Source organism: Alternaria incomplexa, assembly GCF_024043165.1.
Source record: "Alternaria incomplexa strain BMP 0042 chromosome Unknown scaffold_6, whole genome shotgun sequence".
NCBI lineage: Eukaryota > Fungi > Ascomycota > Dothideomycetes > Pleosporales > Pleosporaceae > Alternaria > Alternaria incomplexa.
This window is the reverse complement of record NW_026249855.1, coordinates 1,800,369-1,821,925: the sequence shown is the minus strand read 5'-3', so window position 1 is coordinate 1,821,925 and position 21,557 is coordinate 1,800,369. Positions and strand designations below refer to the sequence as shown.

The 21,557-nt window shown below is 52.7% G+C and overlaps 7 protein-coding genes across 7 annotated transcripts; 2 read left to right on the top strand and 5 right to left on the bottom strand.

Annotated features, from left to right (window-relative positions):
- Positions 1-1,159: 1,159 nt before the first annotated feature.
- Positions 1,160-2,357, bottom strand: J4E90_005164 (uncharacterized protein; the record flags this gene model as incomplete). The annotated part of the gene is made up of 2 exons (XM_051434720.1): positions 1,160-2,252; positions 2,350-2,357. 2 exons carry the CDS (start codon positions 2,355-2,357, stop codon positions 1,160-1,162), a joined length of 1,101 nt encoding a protein of 366 aa, XP_051291976.1.
- A 4,387-nt stretch (positions 2,358-6,744) lies between these two features.
- On the top strand, positions 6,745-8,512 carry J4E90_005163 (uncharacterized protein; the record flags this gene model as incomplete). The annotated part of the gene is made up of 2 exons (XM_051434719.1): positions 6,745-7,070; positions 7,120-8,512. The coding sequence occupies 2 exons, from the start codon at positions 6,745-6,747 to the stop codon at positions 8,510-8,512; spliced, it is 1,719 nt and encodes a 572-aa protein (XP_051291975.1).
- Positions 8,513-9,063: 551 nt separating this feature from the next.
- J4E90_005162 (uncharacterized protein) lies at positions 9,064-9,864 on the bottom strand (the record flags this gene model as incomplete). The annotated part of the gene is made up of 2 exons (XM_051434718.1): positions 9,064-9,352; positions 9,530-9,864. The coding sequence occupies 2 exons, from the start codon at positions 9,862-9,864 to the stop codon at positions 9,064-9,066; spliced, it is 624 nt and encodes a 207-aa protein (XP_051291974.1).
- A 1,786-nt stretch (positions 9,865-11,650) lies between these two features.
- J4E90_005161 (uncharacterized protein) lies at positions 11,651-12,250 on the bottom strand (the record flags this gene model as incomplete). The annotated part of the gene is made up of 1 exon (XM_051434717.1): positions 11,651-12,250. The coding sequence occupies one exon, from the start codon at positions 12,248-12,250 to the stop codon at positions 11,651-11,653; it is 600 nt and encodes a 199-aa protein (XP_051291973.1).
- Positions 12,251-13,349: 1,099 nt separating this feature from the next.
- On the top strand, positions 13,350-15,995 carry J4E90_005160 (uncharacterized protein; the record flags this gene model as incomplete). Its single annotated transcript, XM_051434716.1, has 2 exons — positions 13,350-13,470; positions 13,537-15,995. The coding sequence occupies 2 exons, from the start codon at positions 13,350-13,352 to the stop codon at positions 15,993-15,995; spliced, it is 2,580 nt and encodes an 859-aa protein (XP_051291972.1).
- Positions 15,996-16,160: 165 nt separating this feature from the next.
- On the bottom strand, positions 16,161-17,200 carry J4E90_005159 (uncharacterized protein; the record flags this gene model as incomplete). The annotated part of the gene is made up of 1 exon (XM_051434715.1): positions 16,161-17,200. A coding segment is annotated over one exon (1,040 nt), but the record flags the coding sequence as incomplete, so codon positions are not given.
- A 1,412-nt stretch (positions 17,201-18,612) lies between these two features.
- Positions 18,613-20,118, bottom strand: J4E90_005158 (uncharacterized protein; the record flags this gene model as incomplete). The annotated part of the gene is made up of 1 exon (XM_051434714.1): positions 18,613-20,118. The coding sequence occupies one exon, from the start codon at positions 20,116-20,118 to the stop codon at positions 18,613-18,615; it is 1,506 nt and encodes a 501-aa protein (XP_051291970.1).
- Between the last annotated feature and the right edge of the window lie 1,439 nt (positions 20,119-21,557).

The following is a 21,557-nucleotide window of genomic DNA, read 5'->3' as shown; positions in this document are numbered from 1 at the left end:
TCGGACCATCATACGCCCTTCCAGTCGAATTTTGCAGTCTCATCAGCAACCCAGACGGAAACTGCTTCATCAGACCAACCTAAGAACTCCCATGATGAGTTACCAGGCCCTTTCCGGCTATTCGCACTGCCAGGAGAGCTCCGCAACATCGTCTATGCCCACGTTCTCGAAACGGACGAGGCTATCCTCATGGCACCATACGTCAAGAACGGAGTTCCACACCAGCGTCTCATCCTCGACGATCCGACCCGAAAACTTCGAACAGATCTAAACCAAATGAAACTCGTCTGCAAACAACTCTACGAAGAGACATCAGCTCTCCCACCAACCCGCTGTCCAGAACTGATTTCCCCCCCCCCGCAAAGACACTCCCGAATCCGCTTCTAGCATATGTGCAGAATACATTGCCAGCGCCAGACCCGAGCAACTCAACGGCATTCGCCGCATCCACGTCCACGAGCGCATTGCATACAGACAAGTTCCTTTCTCGCCGCACCTCTTCGACCCTTGCATGGCCCAGCTCGTAACATTCGCCACCCACCACCCCCATACCTCGATCCAAACCTTCCTCCATGCCGCAGACCCGAAGATATCCAACGGCACTTCCAAATTCCCCATCGCAGGCTTCTCCCACGAGATAGCTCGCAAACGGGTAGACTCCACCTCCGGATACTACAGCGCTTGGTACAATATCGATAGGGCTCTGGACGAGATGGCTGAGACGTGGTCTGACCATGCGTTTGAGCCGCAGCCTTTTCCAGGGAATTTCGTGTTTATGCTGGGATGTGGGGTGAGGTGGAGCAATTGGCAGCAGTGGGTGGGATTGGAGTTTCCAAGACCGTTGCTTACGAGGACGGGACCGAATTATACGGGCAGGTATGATATTTGGTTTTTGGGACGTACGTGAGGCGGGCGATGAGGATGGTAGGGTGGAGTTTGGGGGAGAAGTGTAGTTAGATGGGTGGTGGCTTTCGTGATGGAAGCCATATGACTGAGATTATTGACATACATGAGATACTACCCACCATGCAAGCAACGCAAGTGCCTGGATAGAACAGTGATGTTTTCTCGAAACCTCTGCATTCATACTAACTACATAGCAGAACAACTGTCTGCACTAAAGCTTCCGCCTCCTCCATTCAACCCTTCCTACTCCCCTTCACTCCTTCCGTCCCGGTGGCTGACCAAAGCCGCCTTTAGGAAGTGTGCCGTTGAAGTACGGCTGTAATGGGGAAGGCTTGCCTCCTGTCGGAGTGGCGCCGTTACCAAAGCCCGAGGGGGCCATCTGTTGTCCAATACCAGGTGCTGACTGCAGCGACTCGGCTTCTTGGCTGGATAGCAAGTCATTGCTCTGATAACTAGCGCTCTGATCAGGTAAGGGCTGCTGGACTTTAGATCTAAGCGGCTCAGCCGGCGTCGCGATGTGAGCACGTGGTGCTAGGGCGGATAATGCAACGGCAGCGTTGTGCGTCACCTCATACACCTGCTGTATCAGGGCGAGATGTGCTGTCTTCAGCTGTTCATACTTTGTGTTCGCAGCGATCGCCTCTTTCTGCAGTGTTGCAACAGCGGTGGTAGCAGCTTGAAGACGCTGCTCTTGAAACCTGCGTTCCAGATCCGGCTGTACCTGGCTCTGAGCACCTTGTGCTTGTGTGGGCGATCGAGCCAGTCGAGCAGATGGGAAACCCGACTCTGCCTTGCGCTGTGCGAGCATCTTGGCCATGCGTTCGGTGGCCGATTCTGAGCTCGGTGGCTCACGAGTAGAACGGACGGTCGAAGGCGCTCGATCACGATAGCTGCCGTGGATTGGGAGTGATTCCCTTGGCGGACTCCGCTCACGGAAGTCGGGCTTGCGGATTGGACCATTTTGGGCTGAGTACTCACCGTCGTACACATGCCTAGGGTCAGCAGAAACATCTCGAGAACTGTATACCTCATATCCAGCGCCGTAGCTGCTGTTTGGATGGCCGGCATCATGACCGGGGTTTTGGTAGTCACCAAAGAGCCTACCTTGAGTCGGCCTCTGGCTGTCGGGGTATCGCGAAGGCAGCGTAGAAGCTTGCCCATAGCCTTGAAAATGATCAATCTGAGGAGCCTGAGAATGGCCTTGAGGGGAAGTCGGCCTGCCATACTGCTGAGGCGGCCGGTTGGAACCGGGCTTGGGTGCGTTAGCCTTTTGCTCTCTTCGCTGTTCTGCGCGCTCTTTGTGCTCTGGGTCACGAGCTGCGTCACGTTCGGCATTCAGCGATTCTCTGACATGCGAGAAACACCAGTCTTCGTTAGCAACCCGCATCAAGTCAGAGCAGGGTTGCCCGGGATGGTGATGGGTGGGATTCAAAGCACAGCCACCTCGACATTTGCGCCATTGGTTGCGATGCGACAGGTTTGCCTTCTGTCCGCATGCTATGCACAACGTGTGGTGTCCTTTTACGCCTGCATCTTTGAAGATAGTCAGCGCGTCAGTCGGGCGGAGACCCTCCACGTAATGTCCACGTTGTGGATCGCCAGGTTGCTTCTGATAGGGTGGGCGATCGCCACCGTTTCCAAGGCCTTGGCCGAATTGTTGCTGCGGATCATTTGCCATGGTGGTGTTCATGGTCGTTCGCAGCGGTGTGGATGTCGATGGTGAGTCAAAATGTTGGTGTCGTGCTGAAAGTCGCCTCGATTTCGCCAAGGCGCTAGTACGCTAATCACGTCCCCACACTCATCTCCAGAGATCAATGACGCGGATGAGCATTGCACATACTAGGATGATACCTACTAGGAAAACGTTCTGAGAGATATGATGAGCTTCATGAGACAAACCATGTAACCGATGTCATTGGTGCCTGTCCAGGTGAATAGCTAAGTACCTAGGTAATATTTCCCTTTTCTAGAATCGAGAAAATGTCAAGACAATTCGACCAACTGCCTGATTGCATTGTGCAATTATACATTTTAATCTCTAGATATTATGTTAGTAGACGATACGTATGATAACTAACGTGCTGTTGCATGTTCTCGTCAAGTCAATGCCATACTACGTCACCATACGAGAAGTTGTGCGTCGACTTAGGTACATTCACTTCACGTCAGTGCGCTCGACCCTCGCTTAGCCTGCTTATTTGCTGTTGCCTCCCCTACACGATTTTGCCCTAGCAACATCCAAACTCTTTGTCCCGGCATCCAAGAACGATAAACAGCGACAGCGATCAACAGTATACCTAGCTCAGTCAATGGCGACTGCGAGTGCCGAGGGCAGCGGCGCAGGTGATCTTACCTATTGCAATCACCGCTACGTCACTAACACTTTTGTTAGTGCCAAAACCGATCCTGACTCAGCTCCGTAGTCCGCTTCTCCGACTACCTGGCGAGATACGCAACAAGATCTACGAGTACGCACTGGAGAACTCAACACCGCTACGGGTGACTGGCTATTCTCACAAGGTACCACTTCGGACCTACGTAAGACTATCACACCAGTTCAATGAACTCAAGCACACTTGTCGGCAACTTCGTATAGAGACTGCTTGGATGGGGGTTTCGCCGGCTGACACGTCCTTTCACTCTTTCTATAACCCTGTCAACCAAACCTTCGGTCCTGGAACTCGGCAACTTATGTGTTACAAGCATGATCGACCTACAGACCGCTATCTCTCAGCTATACCATTCAATGACTTCGGCTTTTTCTGCCAAAGAGATCCGCAGCTCGAAGTGGCTATCTTTACGCAAGCTCTGCGAAAGGAGCTTGGATGTCGCGGTTTGCTTGTCATTGGGGCTGCGCTACAGCGTGTTCTGCGGTTAAAGAAGCTGCCTTTCCAGGTTGATGCAGGTATTGCAAGCGATATCAGAAAGATGACAAGACACATGCACAAGAAAATAAACATGGGGCAATGGAGCGCCCGTGCAGGAGGCGGACTGGTCTCGAGAAACATCAGGGTTTATCCGATGGAGGAGTACGACAGAACCGAAATCGAAATGCGGGACTCGTATCTCCGGAAGAAGAAGGGGTTCGAGGATTGGGTCGCGCAGATCAGGGAGTGGTACAAAAACGGCATTTGAGGCATGTTGCTCATGAACAACACGCGCCGCATCGGCAACAAGAAGGACAGTCGGAAAGAAGTGCTTGTATAACGAGAGTTTGGAGATGCCTGGGCAGTGCTATAGATTCTCGAGTTCTTCACACCCGAGGGAACACGCCGATACTAGCATGAGGGCAATCAGATAGGTACATCGAATATAAGACACCCAATCCCTGACCCATGATATGAATATGCCCGCGCGAAAGTTGCACGTGCACTGTGACCCATTCTGGAAGCTTAGCTACCATGCGCCGGGACGGAGTATATATGGCTAGTATCGTGATGAAGCAGAGTGTTAGGCATCGCGATTCAACGCATGTCATTCATAGAACGGGTGCGATGAGTAGGGAGTATGCGTCGTCCAAGTTCGAGTGCTTTCATGCGTTGACTGGGAAAAAGATGTGTCAAGGGAAAGCACGCTGTCATGTCATTTCTGGTAGCTAGCGGGGCTTGGCGATAACTAATCCGCATTACCCCAGAGCTCCTTCTCCACACCCCATTCCGCCCCATCCGATGGGAAAGAGCCAACACACGCTTTGCAGAAGCCATTGCGAAGGCAAAAAAATACATGGGTTTGTGAGAGGCGTGCTACTACGGCTCTCGCCTTCTCAAAAGTCTTCTACGAATGGTACCGTCCTCACAGCTCCTATGCGACATTCACCACGGAAGCATCGCGCTTCGCGGAGGTGGCCTGAACCTTTCCCAAAGCAGGATGCCATCCGACATGCGGGAAGAGTTCGCGCTTCTCGACTCAGGCAGAGGATGAAAGGAGGCTCAAAAGAGGCGGTACATTAGGCAAAAGAAACGGCAGTCGGCTCGTTCATCACGGGACTACATCATTCATTGGTGGATCGGCGCCTCTCTGGGGTCGAGGAATCTCCACAGCCGGAGGAAAGCCGTCCGAAGCAATTTGTATAAGAGGTCGCGCTCCCCACGGGGTGGAACGTCTGTTTGGCTCTTTTCAGAACGACGGCGACATGTTGCTATCAAGCTTAAGAGAAATGGCTCTTTGGCATTGGTGCGCTCAATCGAATGGTTGAGACTGGTACGTATTTTTGCTTGTTTGGTCACATCACGCATCTTTCTGTTTGCGGTTGGCACCCCCATACTCACACCACCCACGGGGTACCTGTCTACTATAGCACGGAGTCAAGGCTAACCATCGTAGACGTGTCTGGAGACTCCATCAACGTGTCTCCCCACATGCGCACCACAACCGTCATCCCACATACTGCCGTTCCCAACATCCGGTAACCCCTCGGTCTCCCGAACATCACCCGGTCTCACAATCTCGACGCGAAAGCGTGACCTGGATGTCGGCACCTGTCACATTGCTCATCTCACGATGCTCTCGCATTGATCCACACGGACCCGTATTTCTCAAAAACTTCAGGACTCTTGGCTCAGGATTTTCACGCTTGGATGCACGTAGCGGGCCGCTAGCGCTGCAACCTCGGAGTCGGAGATGAGGTTTTTATCGCGCGTCGGCCAAGACCGGCGTTTGCTGGGAAACCTGCCAAGTTCGTACCGCCGACACCGAGGATGCGCTGCCAGCGATGAAAAATCACGGTGACGTAGAGGTGGACATCTGACGTCGCAAGTCTCGATTTACCGCGCTCCGCGAAGAATTTGGATATCCCGCAGGAACTGTCACCCCCGGTTTTCTAATGCAGAAGCTCTGGCGCACCAGTTACCGGCTACTAGGACGAAAAACGTGCTGCCCTAGCTCGAGAACAACCTTTTCGTTCCGGCTACCCTCCAATGGCGACCAGATGGACTTGTCACCGGTGTGAACGATCCAACGCGACTTGAGGCTCTGCGGAAGCTAGCGAGTGCCGTCACGTCCGTGCGTACACGGCTTGCATATTGTCCAACGATATGAGGCACTTGTCAGCCTCGTCTGCACTATAGACGCGTCTATGCCCCTGCATAAGGAAACATCCCGGGTAGCTCCAAGCTATCTCATAGGCCGGCTGGATGAAGTCTAACATTGGATACTCAGATGGAGCAGTTCGCCGATACTGAAGCGCACCCCATCATCACCATCCACAATGGCCATGTAAGGGGACACCGTTGGAGCACGCGATACTGGAGTCACTGGGGCAAGATCACAAACTATACGACCCCGTATACGACCCCGAGGAGTAATCTACCAGAACCAGAAGGGTGGTATACTTGCAACAGCTGCAGTGGGCCGATCGTTGCACTATCAACTGTCTGTGCTTCTCGGCGTGTCCAGCAACCATTCCGATACTACGCGATGAAGAAAATTCATGACCGGCAGCTCTCCGGCTCGAGCGTGCTCGTGACAGGCTGCCCCGTTGCCAGCTCCAGCTCCACGATGCGATGTCATCATACCTCCGTTGTCAGGGCGCTCGTGCGAGCATATCTCCTTTCGCCTCCATGGCTAGGGCGTTCTGGAAAATGTTAGTCGGATGGGTATGCGGATGAGACTGACACTGGGGCTCCACTGTCAATAGACCCTACGAACCCGTCTCCGCATGCATTTTCTGCTATTTATACGGTGCAGCCTTCTCCTCACAGCCCACACTGGTCTCCTCTTCTCCAGCTTCTCTCCAGCTCACTTTGTTTGAGACGTATACCCCGCGCTGCAGACCAGCTCGACTTTTGCTCGATACCCTTTTGTTTTTCTCTATTGATTCCTAATTACCACGCGCCCAACATGACGGTCATGTCGCGTTTCTTCAAGAAGAAGGCGACCGAAGAGGAGATCCACGAGAAGGGAACGCCAAACACCGCCACTCCTGCGGACACACCTCCCAGGGGAAACTCTGAGACCGTCCAGGCTGCGGATCTCGAGCCCAAGGGCCGCGTGCCTGCCATTGCCGTTATCCTCGGTGCTTGTGCCAGTATCGGTGGATTCATGTTCGGTTATGAGTCTGGACAGATCTCTGGTTTCCTCGAGATGGACGACTTCAAGGCGCGTTTCGGTGGTGAGAACAACGAGTTCTCTGCTGTCCGCTCTGGTGCCATTGTCGGTCTTCTTGCGTAAGTCACTTCGTTCGCAACGCCATGAACGCGTCTAACAACCCATCAGTGTCGGTACTCTCTTCGGATGCTTGGGCTCAGCTCCTCTCGCTGACACCTTCGGTCGTCGTCTTACTATCTCCGGTTCCGCTTTCTTCTACATCATCGGTGTCATCATCGAAATCACCAGCAAGAACGTCTGGGTTCAATTCGCCATGGGTCGCTTCACTGCCGGTCTCGGTATCGGAGCTCTTTCCACCGTCGTCCCCATGTACCAATCCGAATCGATCCCCAAGCGCATTCGTGGTGCCACTGTCTCCTCTTACCAACTGTTCATCACACTCGGAATCTGGACCGCATACATGGTCAACTACGGCACAGAGAAGGACTACGTCAACAGCGCCCAATGGCGCATTCCCAACGGTCTTTCCGCACTCTGGGCCATCATCCTTGGTAGCACCATCTTACTCCTCCCCGAGTCTCCCCGCTACGCATACCGCAAGGGCAAGGTCGACGAAGCTCGCATGAACATGGCCCGTCTCAACGGTGTCGACCCCCACAGCGCCTTCATTGACGCCGAGATTGCTGAGATCCAGGAGAAGCTCGAGGCTGAGTCTGCTGGCGGCGACCACCCATGGCACGAGATCTTCACCGGCCCCCGCATGCTGTACCGCACTCTTCTCGGTATGGTCCTCCAGGCCGGTCAGCAGTTGACTGGTGCCAACTACTTCTTCTACTACGGTACAACCATCTTCTCCGCCACCGGCCTCTCCAACTCATACGTCACCTCCATCATCCTCGGAACCGTCAACGTCGTCGCTACCATCTTCGGTCTCTGGGTCGTCGAGAACGTCGGCCGCAGAAAGGCCATGATGGTCGGTGCTGCCTGGATGGCCATGTGCCTCTTCATCTACTCCTTCGTCGGTCACTACGCCCTCGACCAGAACCTTCCCCAGAGCACGCCCGCTGCCGGAAACGTCATGATTGTCTTCACCTGCCTGTTCATTGCCGCGTTCGCGACCACCTGGGGCCCCCTCGTCTGGGCCATCGTCGGAGAATTGTACCCTGCCCGCTACCGCGCTACCTGCATGGGTCTCGCCACCGCCTCCAACTGGCTCTTCAACTTCATCATCTCCTTCTGCTCTACCCTCATCACCGACCGCATCGACTACTTCTACGGTCTCGTCTTTGCAGTCTCCCTCGTCCTGCTCTTCTTCGTCGTCTACTTCTTCATGATTGAGACCAAGGGCCGCTCGCTCGAGGAGATCGACACCATGTACATGATTCACGTCAACCCTATTACCAGCGCCAAGTGGGATGCGTCGAGCTTGGCCAAGGACGGCCTTGTCGACACTGACAGGCTGCACATGGGTCCTGGTGGTCGCAACTTCAGCAAGGCCGAGCAGGCTGGTACCCACGGTGGTATCTTGGAGCCGGCGGAGCGCAACGAGAACCAGGTCTAGATGACTGGTTGTGGGAATGAGGCTATGACGGAGAAGATGTGTTCACGCTTGGAGTGGACTGTGACGGCCTAAAATTTATCAGTTGTAATTCAGTATGAGCGTCCGTTTGTAGGACGGGAAATGGGATGCCAATATAGCGCATGCCCTCAATACATTATCATCAAATCACTTGCAGTCTTCTCATGGTGCGTGAATGCTTTTCATGTTGTTCTCGTCTCTCAGGCCCAGACCTTCGACTACTTCGTCGAGTTCTATTCGCCTTCCTGATACCGCAGATACCTCCGACACTTTGATGCCACTCGTCTCTCTTCCCAGGTAGTCCATCCAGATCGTTATATTGCAAAAGCCGAATCCAAGTGATGATTACACCCTACAGCGCAAGTTCCGAGCTTTCATGATACACACCGGAGTCTGTGTAGTTAGCAAACCATTCCGTAACCCCAAGAATCAGCTGAAGAACGTACCTGGAGTAAAACCAGCCTTCGCAACGACACTAGCATCGATTTTCTGCAATCGCACACCGGCACCTCACCGGCGTGACCCCGAGCTCTTTAGATGCCGTCGCGTTGCCACTTCTCGAGCTCTCGAGTGCAGATCTTGATCTGTTCTTCACCAAATGTCTGTACGGATCTCTCATCGAAATCAGTGTGTATGACGTGGCCAGGTTCTTTACCAAGGAATATGCGGATGTGACTGGGAATTGGATGCACCCGATCAGCATTTATGCGCGCGGCCATCATGCTTATTTGCGGAGGGATAGCAGCATGGTTCGCGTGCATGTATCTCGCATACAGGATGGTGCCGGCCAAGAGGAGCCAGTGGACGGCGGAATCGGTCTTGCTGAATGAATTGACATATAAATGAAACTTCATGCAAGGATGTGATGCGCCATATGGCCTTAAGATCTCAATGGCCTTGTCCCATCTGCCCAAATATCCGTAGTGAACGACGAAGGAATCATTCAACGTGACTTTCCGAATACATTGCTGCTGACTGGTCGAACACGTGTCAAAAAACGCAACGAAACCTTCAACCTGACGCTTGGAATGCATGGCGAGATCGTTTAGTCCCAATCCCAGACCCTTGGTTTCGTCGTATAGTTGGCGACAGACGTATTTTAGGCGATTGGATTCGACATCGGGGTCAGTCGGGCGGCGTCCTTCGAAGATCCTCCGGGAGCTGTAGGGTTCCCCTAGTGTGCGACGCTCGAACAAGAGCAGGCCTTCATCCTCAGTGAGTGCGTACTCATAGATGATATCGCGGAGTTCTCTCGGTAGAGCGAGTAGGCGGTTTGGGGCCGACGGTGCTGCCGAGCCGCCTGTGGCGAGTGGCTGTGGGGGTTCGAGGCGCATACTGAGTGTCGTGACGGAAACAGTGAGTAGTGTGAGGACGAGGAGAAGCGGAGAGGCAAGTAAAGTCTCAATGTTGTTGTCTAGGAGACTAGTCCGTTTGCTCTGGGGCTTGGCGAGGCACTGAGACTTCTCACAGGGAAAGAGTGACTGCGCGTGTGACGTCACAGTAAAGGGAAGTGATGACACTCTATCAGACAGGAGTATCGATTGAATCGTGTAGCACGTATCCCGATTTGTTCTCAGGCTCACCAGCTCTTGCTTTTGTATAATGTTCTAAACGACAAACCTGAGATGCACCTCTTCGGCTTCCTACTGCCAGATGCGCTGTAGTACCCATGCAACGTTGACAGCAACTCAGAAGCCTTCCTGGAACCACTTCTTGCACTGCGCAACCCAGTCGTCAAGACCTCCTTCAATGTCGCCGAGATGCATCTCCATAGCAGAGAGCCTAAGACTTTCCTCGTCGAAGCCTGCAGGATATATTTGGAAGCTCCTCGGGTTGACGATCCATCGATACCCAAGTGTCTGACGCCTTGATTGTACCATAGACATGATCCAAGGAGCAGCAACCTCAGGAAACGTGTCGCAAAGTGCATATTGAATCTCAGTGCCTCCAGTGAACCATGTCCAGAAATCAGTACGCTCCGCGAGCCAGTCACAGCGTATCTCAACCGACAAGGCTGGATAGGCTTCGCCGATGCCATGCGCTCTCTTCAGCTCTTGGTGCATCTTGCAATATCTTTCCTGAACGATGACTACTCTCTTGACTCGCTCGAAATGCGCACTTGTACAGTAGGTCCCTGTAAACTCGTCGAATGTATCGAAGCTTGCGCAATCATCGAAGATCAACTCGTTGTATCGCAGGCTCAGTCCAGTCGTCTCGGCGTAGAGCTGTCGACAGGTGAACTTCAGCTGGTTTGGATCAGTCCTGTACGTGGCGCCGGCCGCCTTGAGGTGCATCGCAGGCCATCGTTGGACGACAAGCCCGTCATCTTCCGTGAGTGCGTACTCGTAGATCATGTCGCGGAGCTCTTGAGGTAAGTCGAGTAGCGATTTAGCCATCTGTGCATATGTCAGTACAGTTTTTAGGGCGGGCGGTTTGCAGCAGCTGTCTACCTTTGCTACGAGCGGCAGATGGCAGTCGTTCTGGGCGCGCGCTGTATCGGATGGGAGTATTGAGCCTGGAGACGGAACGTAAAGGCGACGGCGTAGAGTGTGGTGGAGAAGTGAGTGTCGCGGTTTGTTTGTAAGTCAACATAAAGTGGGGCTGGTCGAGGTGAGCGAACTTGGGAGGAAAGAGCGACCTCGACGTCACGGCAAGGTCCAGCCGGCTACTAATAATTCGATCTCATAGATCATATATTGACTATTCATCCGCAAATAAGGAGTTCTGCAATCATTTCCCATACGTCCAATTCAGAGGCGCGTCTCGCTATACATGATGCGTCATGCGTTAACATATCCTTTTCCATTCCTTCACTTTCAAACTGGATGTCGTCGCCTTCAATGCCGCCGCTTGAACGCCAAGTGTTGAGAACAGCCCGTATTATGGTACAGAGAAGAAGATATATCGGTGGAAGTACTGCAAAACAAGAACGCGATAGAAGCAAAAGGGTATTCTGGGGGTATCTGTGGTGCGACGGTAGGTAGTGGTCGCACGTAAGGATGTTGGTAGGTTGTAGGGTGTTCGGTGGAGGGTAAGGTGCGTGATGGAGTTACTGTTTAGTATCTGTTCACCTGGATGCATTAGTAAATCGATATCTTCAAATGAAGGCATTTCAAGCACTCACCGGTATCCCGGGCCTCTCCGGGCGCCTCTCCTCTCGCGGTACTCATCGTGTTCCTCGATGACCTCGACGACATCGTCGCCTGGAACGCGTTGCCGTCCCTCCACGATGATGCTCCTTGCCCTCGGTGGCGCACCCCTCCTCTCCTCAACAATGATCTGCGAGCGTCCACTGTTCCGCCTCGGGCTCCTGCTAATCTCGCGGACTTCCGAGCGGCGTCGCGACGAGCGTCCGCCATGTGAATTGCGTCGTGGCCTGCGCACCACGATCTCTTCCTCTCCGGCCATGGCTGTGGTTGTACCGGTCTTGTTGTTGGTGTTCATCAGGGACTGGATGAGCCAGCAGATCAGGAGAAAGCCGGCAACGCTGCCTAGGACGATGCCGACAACGGTGCCGGGCTCGGGACCGTCGGTGTTGTAGTAGGTGGGTATTATACCCTGCTGGGCATATATGACGTTCTGTCGCTTGACAATGGGGGCTGTCTTGGGCGCATCGAAGACAATCGCTGGCACGTCGAAGGCAGGCTGTCGGGCGCTAAGGCTGGAGTCGCGGGGCGCCATGTTGGCGAGGAAGCTGAGGGGATCGCGTACGGCCGGCATGGTGAAGTCGAGCAGTATGCGACACTGGCCGCGAGAATGCGCGCTGGCAGCAAAGTGGTGGTGTTGGTATTTGGCGTGTTTGGGGGGCCGTCGTCTGGGGGAACAGCAGTTCCTGGCCTGGAACCGACGATGCCGGCGCTAGTTGTGGGGGAGGTAGATCAATGTGGTGTGCAGCAACACGCAACACAATGCTCGAGAAGGATCAAGACAGTCAAGCAATTGAAGGGTGCCGAAAATCTGTCCCAGGTAAAGAGAAGTGGGAAAAGCAGGGCGCGCTTGGGGATTTGACACAGTAGTGCGCTGGTTGACTACGACGCCATGATGCAATTATTCATCTTGTTATGGGGGCTGGGGCCCAATAATAGGAGGCTGAACCTCAACACCACCGCCCGCACCGCGCGACATCACGACACTCAATGTTCGGCCGATCTCTCCGCATGGCTCTTTTTCTGATCAATGTTGTCGCAATGCATCGCCTTTCCTGTTCAGCATCGCGATGCCGTCAAAAGCCATCCGCAACGCTCCGCGGGAGGCGCAACGCCTGAATGCCCAATTTGACCTCATCTCAACCTCGTACCCGGAACCTTGCTCCTAACAGTTGACCAACTCAACCCGCCCATACTTGTTTCTTCCTCGCATATTTCCCTTGTTTGACTGGATCACCCTGCGTCAGATCCTGCTTGCGCCAACACTTCCCGGCCAATTGCGACGGCTTTGCGCGCCGAAGCCACAAATCGCTTGTCGCGCCGTCACGTGAGACTTCCGCGGACCTTCCTGTCCGGGTTCTGGTGTGATCGCGACTGCTACAACAACATCCTGACTACCACCCAACACCTTACATCAAGTCAGCGCGAGATTTGATTTCTTCCATTGACTAGCTTTGAAATGTGTCCCGCTTTCGTATTGAATCTCAGTTTGCCACCCGTTTGCTATTGTCCGCAACTCCATGCACTGCTATTGTTAGCAATGCGTGTGAATAGTAAAGCGCAACTGCTACATAAAATGATACCTAATCAAACATCAAGATGAAAAGTATAAGTACTCTCCTGCCCTTGTTCTCGGCGGTTGAGAGACAGTAAAACCCATCATTGTATTCATGATGGAGCCAGAAAACGCACAGTCACAGATCGCCGTGCCAGACTTCATACAGAAGGATTGCTTACGTCTCGACAGTCCATACATGCTTCAGTCCAGCGACACGAAGGAGCCGAGCTCAACAGGTAAGTTGCTCCTTTTTGCCCTCACATCACTCAAATGAGGTTACATGCTAATGCTGCCGGGGATAGACAAGATCGAACGGGCGGTAAGACCTTTCGATCCTACCCACCACTTCGACACCCTCAAAAGCTCACTAGGACCGACCGGAGATCACAAATGGATGATAGATGACAGCGACTTTGCAAAGTGGCTTGGACCCACTACCGATCAGCTACGCGTACAGATCTCTGGAGGCACCAAGACTGACAGGACCTCAGCAGCTTTGTTCGTTGTGGACCACCTGCAAGGTCTGCAGTCATCGGCATCTTCCAAGACTAAGGTTCTCTACTTTTTCTGTCATCGTCCCTACCAACAACACAGGACTGCCAGCGCCGTATTGAAAGGCTGGATGTCCCAGCTTCTTCAACAACGGCCTATCATGATGAAAGACTTTTGCGAATGCGTCGACGATCCCGTCTACTTTTCTACTTACCTCGATCAAGCCAGGATGATGTGGGCTTTCTTGCGACGCGCCGCGAAGCTGCACAGCGAGGGAATTACGTACTGTATACTGGATGGCCTGGAGGAATGCGACACGGAAGATAAATCTCTCATCATTGAACTGCTGACCCTTACACTCCCGCTCGAAGGCTGTCCGGAAGCTGGAGCCAAGTTCAAAATTCTCGTCACTACCAGCACCCCTCTGGATGGTTCGACGTTCAGTAACATCGGCCTGACTGCGCACGCAGGGAGCAAACCCTCTTTGTCTGCACATTCGCTTACGATTGATGGGCGCCTCGAAGCCCTCAGTTACGAGGACCAAGTACTATGTTCTAAAGCGCTACAGTTGCTTGCCGCGTTCTTTCATCCACCGACGACTGAACAGTTCCGGGCTCTCTTTCCAGAGGAAAATTGGTCTACCATTTTCGGATTTCTCAATTCCATTCCGACACAGCTGCTAGTCACTCCCGATCGCATTGAGTTTATAGATTCGGATGCATGGCTCGCGCGCTCAAAGTCTAAATTTGCGGTTGACTGTCACACCAGGCTTGCGAAGGAGTGTTTAGATGCAATCAATGTCGGTCTTATGCAAATCGACATAGCAGACCTGGAGAACGACGAGGAGTCTGCCTGGATGTCTCAGGCCCCTTCTTGTCTAAAGTATGCGACAATGCACTGGGCTGACCATCTCAAGCTTTCCAAAGACACCGAGCAAAACCGTATGGACCTCATACTGAGATATTTCGGTCCCAAGTCAACAATCCTGGAGAAGTGGTGGATCATGTTCATGGCCTGGAACTACGGTATGTCTCGGTACTCTGATCGCCGGCGGCGGTACACAACACCCCTCCACGTGTTCGCTCTCCTCGACCTTGTTGAGGTCTTGGACAATGCTGGTCAAGACTGGCTATTCGAAGAGTACGCGACATCCCAGGACGCCCAGGGTCTAGAACCGCTCGATGTTGCTATTCTGCATAATCACGTCAGGATGGCAGAGATTCTTTCAAAAGAAGTCTCCTACACCACAACTGGCCAATGTACCTTTGCAGCTATTTCTAGTGCAAAGCTAGCTAACATGATCTTCAGCAAGCTTGATTCACGATTCCCAGAGCTGCCCGAAAAAGATATAGAGAACATGTTGTGGAACGCATGTTACAGGGGAGACCTTGAGTTGCTCGAAGTTACCATCACCTTCGCAATCGGAAAGACATCGGGAAGATTCTTTCCGTGGAACAACACTGCCTATGCTGAAGATATCATAGATTCCGGCGACCACCGCTTACTAGGGCCGATCTTGATAACGACCAACATGAAAGAGAAGGCGTATCACGTCATCGAATACGCAACGGAGGAGCACGAACCGCGAATGCTCAAGGAAATACTGCGCTACGAAGTCGTTGATAAGATGATCAAAGGAAAGCAGATTGACCTTCGCACGGCCCTGAACACGGCACTCAAACGCAGAAGCGCTCGTATGGCAAATCTTCTTCTGAACGAGGACACCATGGACCACCCCGAAGGCCGTGATCTTAGACCGCTGAAGTACGCAGTCAAGTATCCCAACATTCACACTCTCAAGCTCTTCCTAGCGCAGCCGAAGTTTCCTTTCAACACAGGTGTCATCGAGGAAGGCGTCGCGCTCAACCTCATGCTGCACCATGCGGGTGCAGACGTGGATATCAAGAGTCTGGACCAGCTGCTCAAGCGGGGTGCACGAATGCGATACGAAGACTTCGGCGTGACTGCTCTCCACGTCGCCGCCGAGATCGGTCGCATGTCAGTCATGGAGACCCTCCTAGACAATCTTACCGAAGACGAGATCAAAGAGGATATTGACCGCAGATGTAGCCGCGCCCACAGAAGTCAAGGTCGGGAAGGTATGACTGCATTGGCTATCGCTGCTTTGAGGGGCAGCTTGGAGATAGTGCAGTGCCTGTTGGATAAAGGAGCGGATATCGACGTAGAAGATAGGGCAGGGAAGACTGCTGTGCAGCTGGCGCGAGAAGCTGATCGGGGAGATATTGCGGATATGATATTGGATGGTTGATACTGTGGGGCTGCTTACAGGATCGGGGAAGAACTGAGAGGTGAGGGAAGTCGCACAGGGAACAGAAGTGGTGATGGCCGCAAGAGCAAGGGTAAGGCGCAAGCTGGCGCACGTTACTAACGATAATGCATGCGTGTTTCGATAGTAGTTTACTCGCAGTTCATCCTAGACTTGAGCATCTCCGCATCTCAACCACTCCCCATCTCTATACCTCCAGCCATGCGCATAAACGAGCTGCGCAACCTCTAACCTGATTTTGGCATTCCATGCCACGTCTAGTAAGCCCACGCCATCTTCCTGGCACCCCGCATCCGCACCAGCCCACAGCAGCCTATCAGCCCAATCTAGCGACTTGTTTGCCACTGCTTTGAACAGCGGGCTCGTCAACTTTATGTACTTCATTCTTCCTATGGACGACCCGCCGATCATGCAGTATCCTGGGACCTTGTATTCCCTGTACCCGGGCCAGCTACGTGGACACATCCAACGGCCATGACGATATACGTCGCTGAACTTCTTATCGAGCTGCCGCTGGTATGACTTTTTGAGGTAGTACGCGGGTATCACGGCGCGTGTCCCCGGAATCTTGTCAACCTGCTTTGAGAGAGTATCAAGCTTGGGAAGAAATACGCATGGATTCTCATCGTAAAGAGTTTGGTTGAAGAAAGCCTCGAAGATGACGAGTTTACCGTGAAAGTTTGGAACGCGCTCCATCCATTTGTATATCTCATCGAAGACACGCTTGTCGCGTTTGGCCTTGGCTGAGATGAGGAGATCTTTGCTGAGAATCCGTCTTGCTACGTCTTTTCTTACGAAGACATTGCCTCCTGCTGTATCTTTCATATGCTGTATGGAGTGGTTGAGCAAAATGCCGATCATTTTCTTGGGGCGATCGAGCTCGGCGATGGCGATGAAGAGGTACTTGTATAGCTGCTCCTGCTTTATGCTTTTTACTGAGCGGAGGAGCAGTTGGAGCATATTTGTATGTCCGGTACTAACTGCGAAGCCAAGAAGGGTCGTGCCGAAACAGTAGTTCAGATCGTCTACGCTGCTGTGAAAGCCTGCGAATGCGTCGAGCACTGCATCTTCCTCGTCGGCGACAATGGCGCAACAGATCTCGAGGAACTTCCGGTCATTCTCGACCCGCTTTTCGGGGTCGTCATCCATCGTGTATTCATCATAGTGTGGCAGCTTCTTCGCCCCATCTGACGAGGAAGCGTGTGCGACTACCCTGCTTTCCTTCCAATACTCATGCATACAGAAGCCTGTCCACAATTCCAGCTTCTCTTGTCTAGTGGCACGGTCTCTTTCCGATATCCCCAGATTTCTGAGCTGTGACTCATATACGGGAGCGAATAAATGCGCGAAGAGGCTGGACTCAGCACCCCGCATTTTGACGCGATGTTGGAGGTATGCGTAACGAAAGTACCGATCAACTCTGTCCCAGAAAGGTTGTCGAACACATTCACGACCAGAGGCCGCGCCGCAGTGGAGGTAGAATCGAACTGACTCGAGGCCATGGTCGGTGAAGAATATGGAGCGGACTTCTTCGTCGAATAGAGCTAGATAATGTTAGCTATGCGACGAGATCCATTAGGACTAATGGACATACAATTGGCTAGTCTCAGCTGGAGAAGTTCGTGACGGTTATAGGACGCGCCTGCAAATTCCAAGATGCAGCGCAGTATCTCAAGTGGCACCTTCATATTCGAAGTTGATGGGGCGATATTTTTAGATGATGGAACAAGGGCAGGAAACGCAGGTTTTGAAGATTGAGTACATGACTGTTCGAAGTTCTGTGAGTCAGCGTGAACCATACTTTGGTCTACCTGTCGAGCGGGAGACATTGGTCATGCACAGATTGACTGAACGCATCTCTAGACCAATATTCGCATCGTTCACGTGCTGTACATTGTGTTACTGTCTCAGTGGGCTGCGGCCATTACTAATCCAGAGCTGCCGCTGGGTGAAGTCATGTGCCTCGCGCCATCTGAGTTCTCTAAGCAGATAAATTGATAGACACTTGAGCCTCTTGGTCGGCTTTCATCATATCATTGATAAACGATAGTGGGGCTGTGATTGTTGTTCCGGTATGCTATAACAAGGATGGGTCGTGCTGGCCGGTGCTCGCGCGACGTGTTCAGTTCGGAATGAGCACGCAACTGCCATGGCTGCGAGCTTAGCAAGGTCGTAGCTGCTGATGTGTTGAATGTTATAAATATCGATCCTGCTTTCGTATGTGATGATTTTGTCAGTGCGCGAGGTGGCTGGTTTGGGGGCGCTGGTATGACGCAATCGTGACCCGCGCTATCATGCTGACTATGCAGGGGCATCACAACATTCGCGATCACTGGAAGGTCGTTCTTGCATTCACATTGCTTTCCAGATTAACTGACTTTTTGTTGATACATATACAAAGAATTCCGAATCGGCGATGGCCGGCCATGACCTCTGGTATTTCCTAGAATCACCACTACCTACACACAAGCGCCTCGCTTCCAGCATCGCGTACTACACCAACACCGCACTTGTCAAAACTCGTGTCTTCGGATCCGGAAAGCAGCCCATCAGCGCAACTAGAAGGTTGCGATCTTCCAGTTGATGTCAGGTCCTCCCTCTAGCTATTTGTGAATACGATGCCGCCGACGCGACTGTTGAATTCTCTCTTCCACAGTGGCATCATGGACCTTGGGAGTAGGTTGTCACCATCGGCGCCGAATACTTCCAAAATGACATCATGGCTCTCGGCAATCTTTCCCGCACTGGATGACCCGTACTGTCGGATGATCGCCGTATGTAAGTTGATGAGCTTGTCTTTACGTCGCACCACGATGTTCTTGAACAGAGCCCTAAGGGACTCTTCCGACGGCTCTGGGAAGTTTGTGTTGACATGCAGCTCTCTCATACTCTCCGGAAGCATGTCACCCATGCAGGGAATGTCGATATGCCCCCACGTCCTCGCGCCAGTCGGAACATGCGCATCACGGCCCTGGCGCTGTCCGCTCTCCAGTGGTGGTCCACAGAAGCATTCAACGTCCACCTCTAGCTTTTGCAATTTGGTAAAGCGCAGAAACGAGGAAAGACCGTTTACAATCTCGCCGTGCAGCTCGTCAATGGTGATGGCGAGATCAACAATAGTATTGCTGTTGTAGTTCGCCAGGGCCTCGATCATTTCGCCCGCGTTCCAGTCGTGTTCAAGACCATCCCATTTTGTTTGGTGTGAGTACTTGAAGACCTGGAGAGCTGGTGTGTTTGTGAGGAAGGCCGAGAGTCCCGTAGCGTCCATGCAACAGTAGGCGAATTCGACACGGGTCAAAGGAGATTTGACATTAGGGTTGAGCCAGTTGAAGGGAACACCTCCCCAATCCTCGTCAACTGCAACGCAGCTGACAGCGTAGATGTTTCGTATACTATTGAGAGTCATGAAAGGTGCAAGACATTGCAAGCCAACTCTGACGTCATACCCTTCCTCCACGAACGGCAACAGAGTCTCGAGCCGAGCCAGGGGCTTCTGCCGGTGCTCACTTGCATTGGACTTGGCGACAAGCGACTGCACATTAGAAACAAGAGCCTCGGCGCCCTCACCTTCCCTGACCTCATGCCACCTATCAGGCAGTTGCAGCGTCTTGAGGTTGGGTAGAAGACTTAACAAAGCGACGGTCGCATACAATTTGTCCATGTTCGACTGGTCACCCGCTCTGTCTTCTTCCAGAATGCGACCCCACCACTCTTCCTCGTCAGCATCGGCGTAATATTCGGCGCGCCGCAGCAAATCTCTGATATTTTCCATCTCCTGCTCATCTTCGCGGAAACTGTGCGGGGTGGAATCATCCGGCATTTCATCGTCTTGCCGGCGATCCCAGAGAGAAAGAGTCTCAATGTACTCAGCAATGATCGGATCGCGAGAGATGTCGTGCAGGATAGCCAGTGTGTCACCGCGACGAGTCCGGCTCATGTTAGTCGTGTGGCTCCAAGTCTTGCGCATGTCATTGTGCTGTCGGATCTGGGACGCAGCGCGTCCATACACAGTCTTACATGAGAGCACGAAGCTTTCAAGACCATCAGGTGCGGTACGGTCAATGATCAGGTCAAGAAGTTCTGGGGGAAGATCGAGGAGTCCCATGGTAGCCTTCGAAGTGGCGTTGCCGGCGTCAATGCCGCCAAAAAGTAAAGAGCAGGCGGAAGTCCTGGCAGGCAGGTGAGTGGCGAAACTGTGGCTTTAAGTGTCAAAAGTGTAGTAAAGGTATAATCCCACGGTTCCGATGCGAGCTAGGTGAAGCTACTGGTGGCGGCTCTCACCTTTGCATGAACAGATTCTAGAATCGCAACAGCGCAGGGTCCAGAGATGTTGGGCAGCGGGCAAGAAGGTCCGAAACTGGCAAGTAAGCGAAAAGATAAAGGTCATTCATTGGTTTCGGTGTAAATCTCCTTGCTGCTCTCGTTTGAATCCTATGGTGGGGTAAGCTAGCGGCGCTTTGGGCCTAGCCTGTGCAAAAAAAGAAGGCTCTCATAGCTTCGATCTCCGACCACATGGGCCTCGCTTAATGTCTACCAACATCATGCTACGTTAAACATCTCGTTTGCATTCATCTGCTATATCTGTGGCATCGTTATCCTACGTAGCTCTCCCGAACGTGGCCCCCACGTCTGTCTCGTAGCGCCGGCCCTGATGAGGTCTTCCACGGGTTTTATGGGCAGTCGCAGGGACACACAAAGATCGATCCCATGCCAGTCTTGATGCATATCTCTTGATGTATCCTTTCATGGGCTGAGCTGTGGGCGTTACTTTAGTGCGTTACGGGTGAAGTACCAGCCTTACAATGCTGCAGGGTCATAGCACTCAGTCTATCCGCTTCCTTGTCAAAGATAACCATTCTCTGTCTCCAGAACTACTTACACATCGGAACGAGTTTCCCAGAGGGGTATGCTGCATACCTTCATCTGGATGGCTGTTTTATATACGTGGATTCAATCTGTACCCTAGACTTGTGGTTGCGAGAATTGTTTGGGCAGAAAACCTGATTGTGGACTGGCTGAGATACTGTGACCGGTTGCAAACAAGCCATTCCGCCAAGAATCAGGCTAAACACACCAATTGGTTGTCTCCATGACCCCGAGTTACCGGATGTGCTTCTTTTCTGCATATCTCATATCACAAGACTTGATTCAGTTCCACATCTTGATCAGATGGTCGAGTATCTAGGTATTCCTCTCCTGATGCGGAGCCCACTAGCATGTACAACCCGATATCTCTTAGTTCATGCGGTCGAGCCCGGATGAGTCGCACTACTGGGACCGTGAAGCGAAACCTTGGGCCGGAGAATGGGTTAGCTCGTTTCTGGTCGACCCAGTCAAGGGTCCGGCAATTCTCCCCATTGAAGAAGCAAGGATACATGCGGTCTATACCCCCAACGCTAAGCGATATGTCCTCACGTACAGGACGTGTGGTCCTCCCGGTGCTATCTGCTCGCATGGGAGAAGCAAGCCTACATACGGTCTATACCCCCATCGCCAAGCGATTCATACTCATGTACAGGACGTGTAGTCCACCCGGTGCTATCT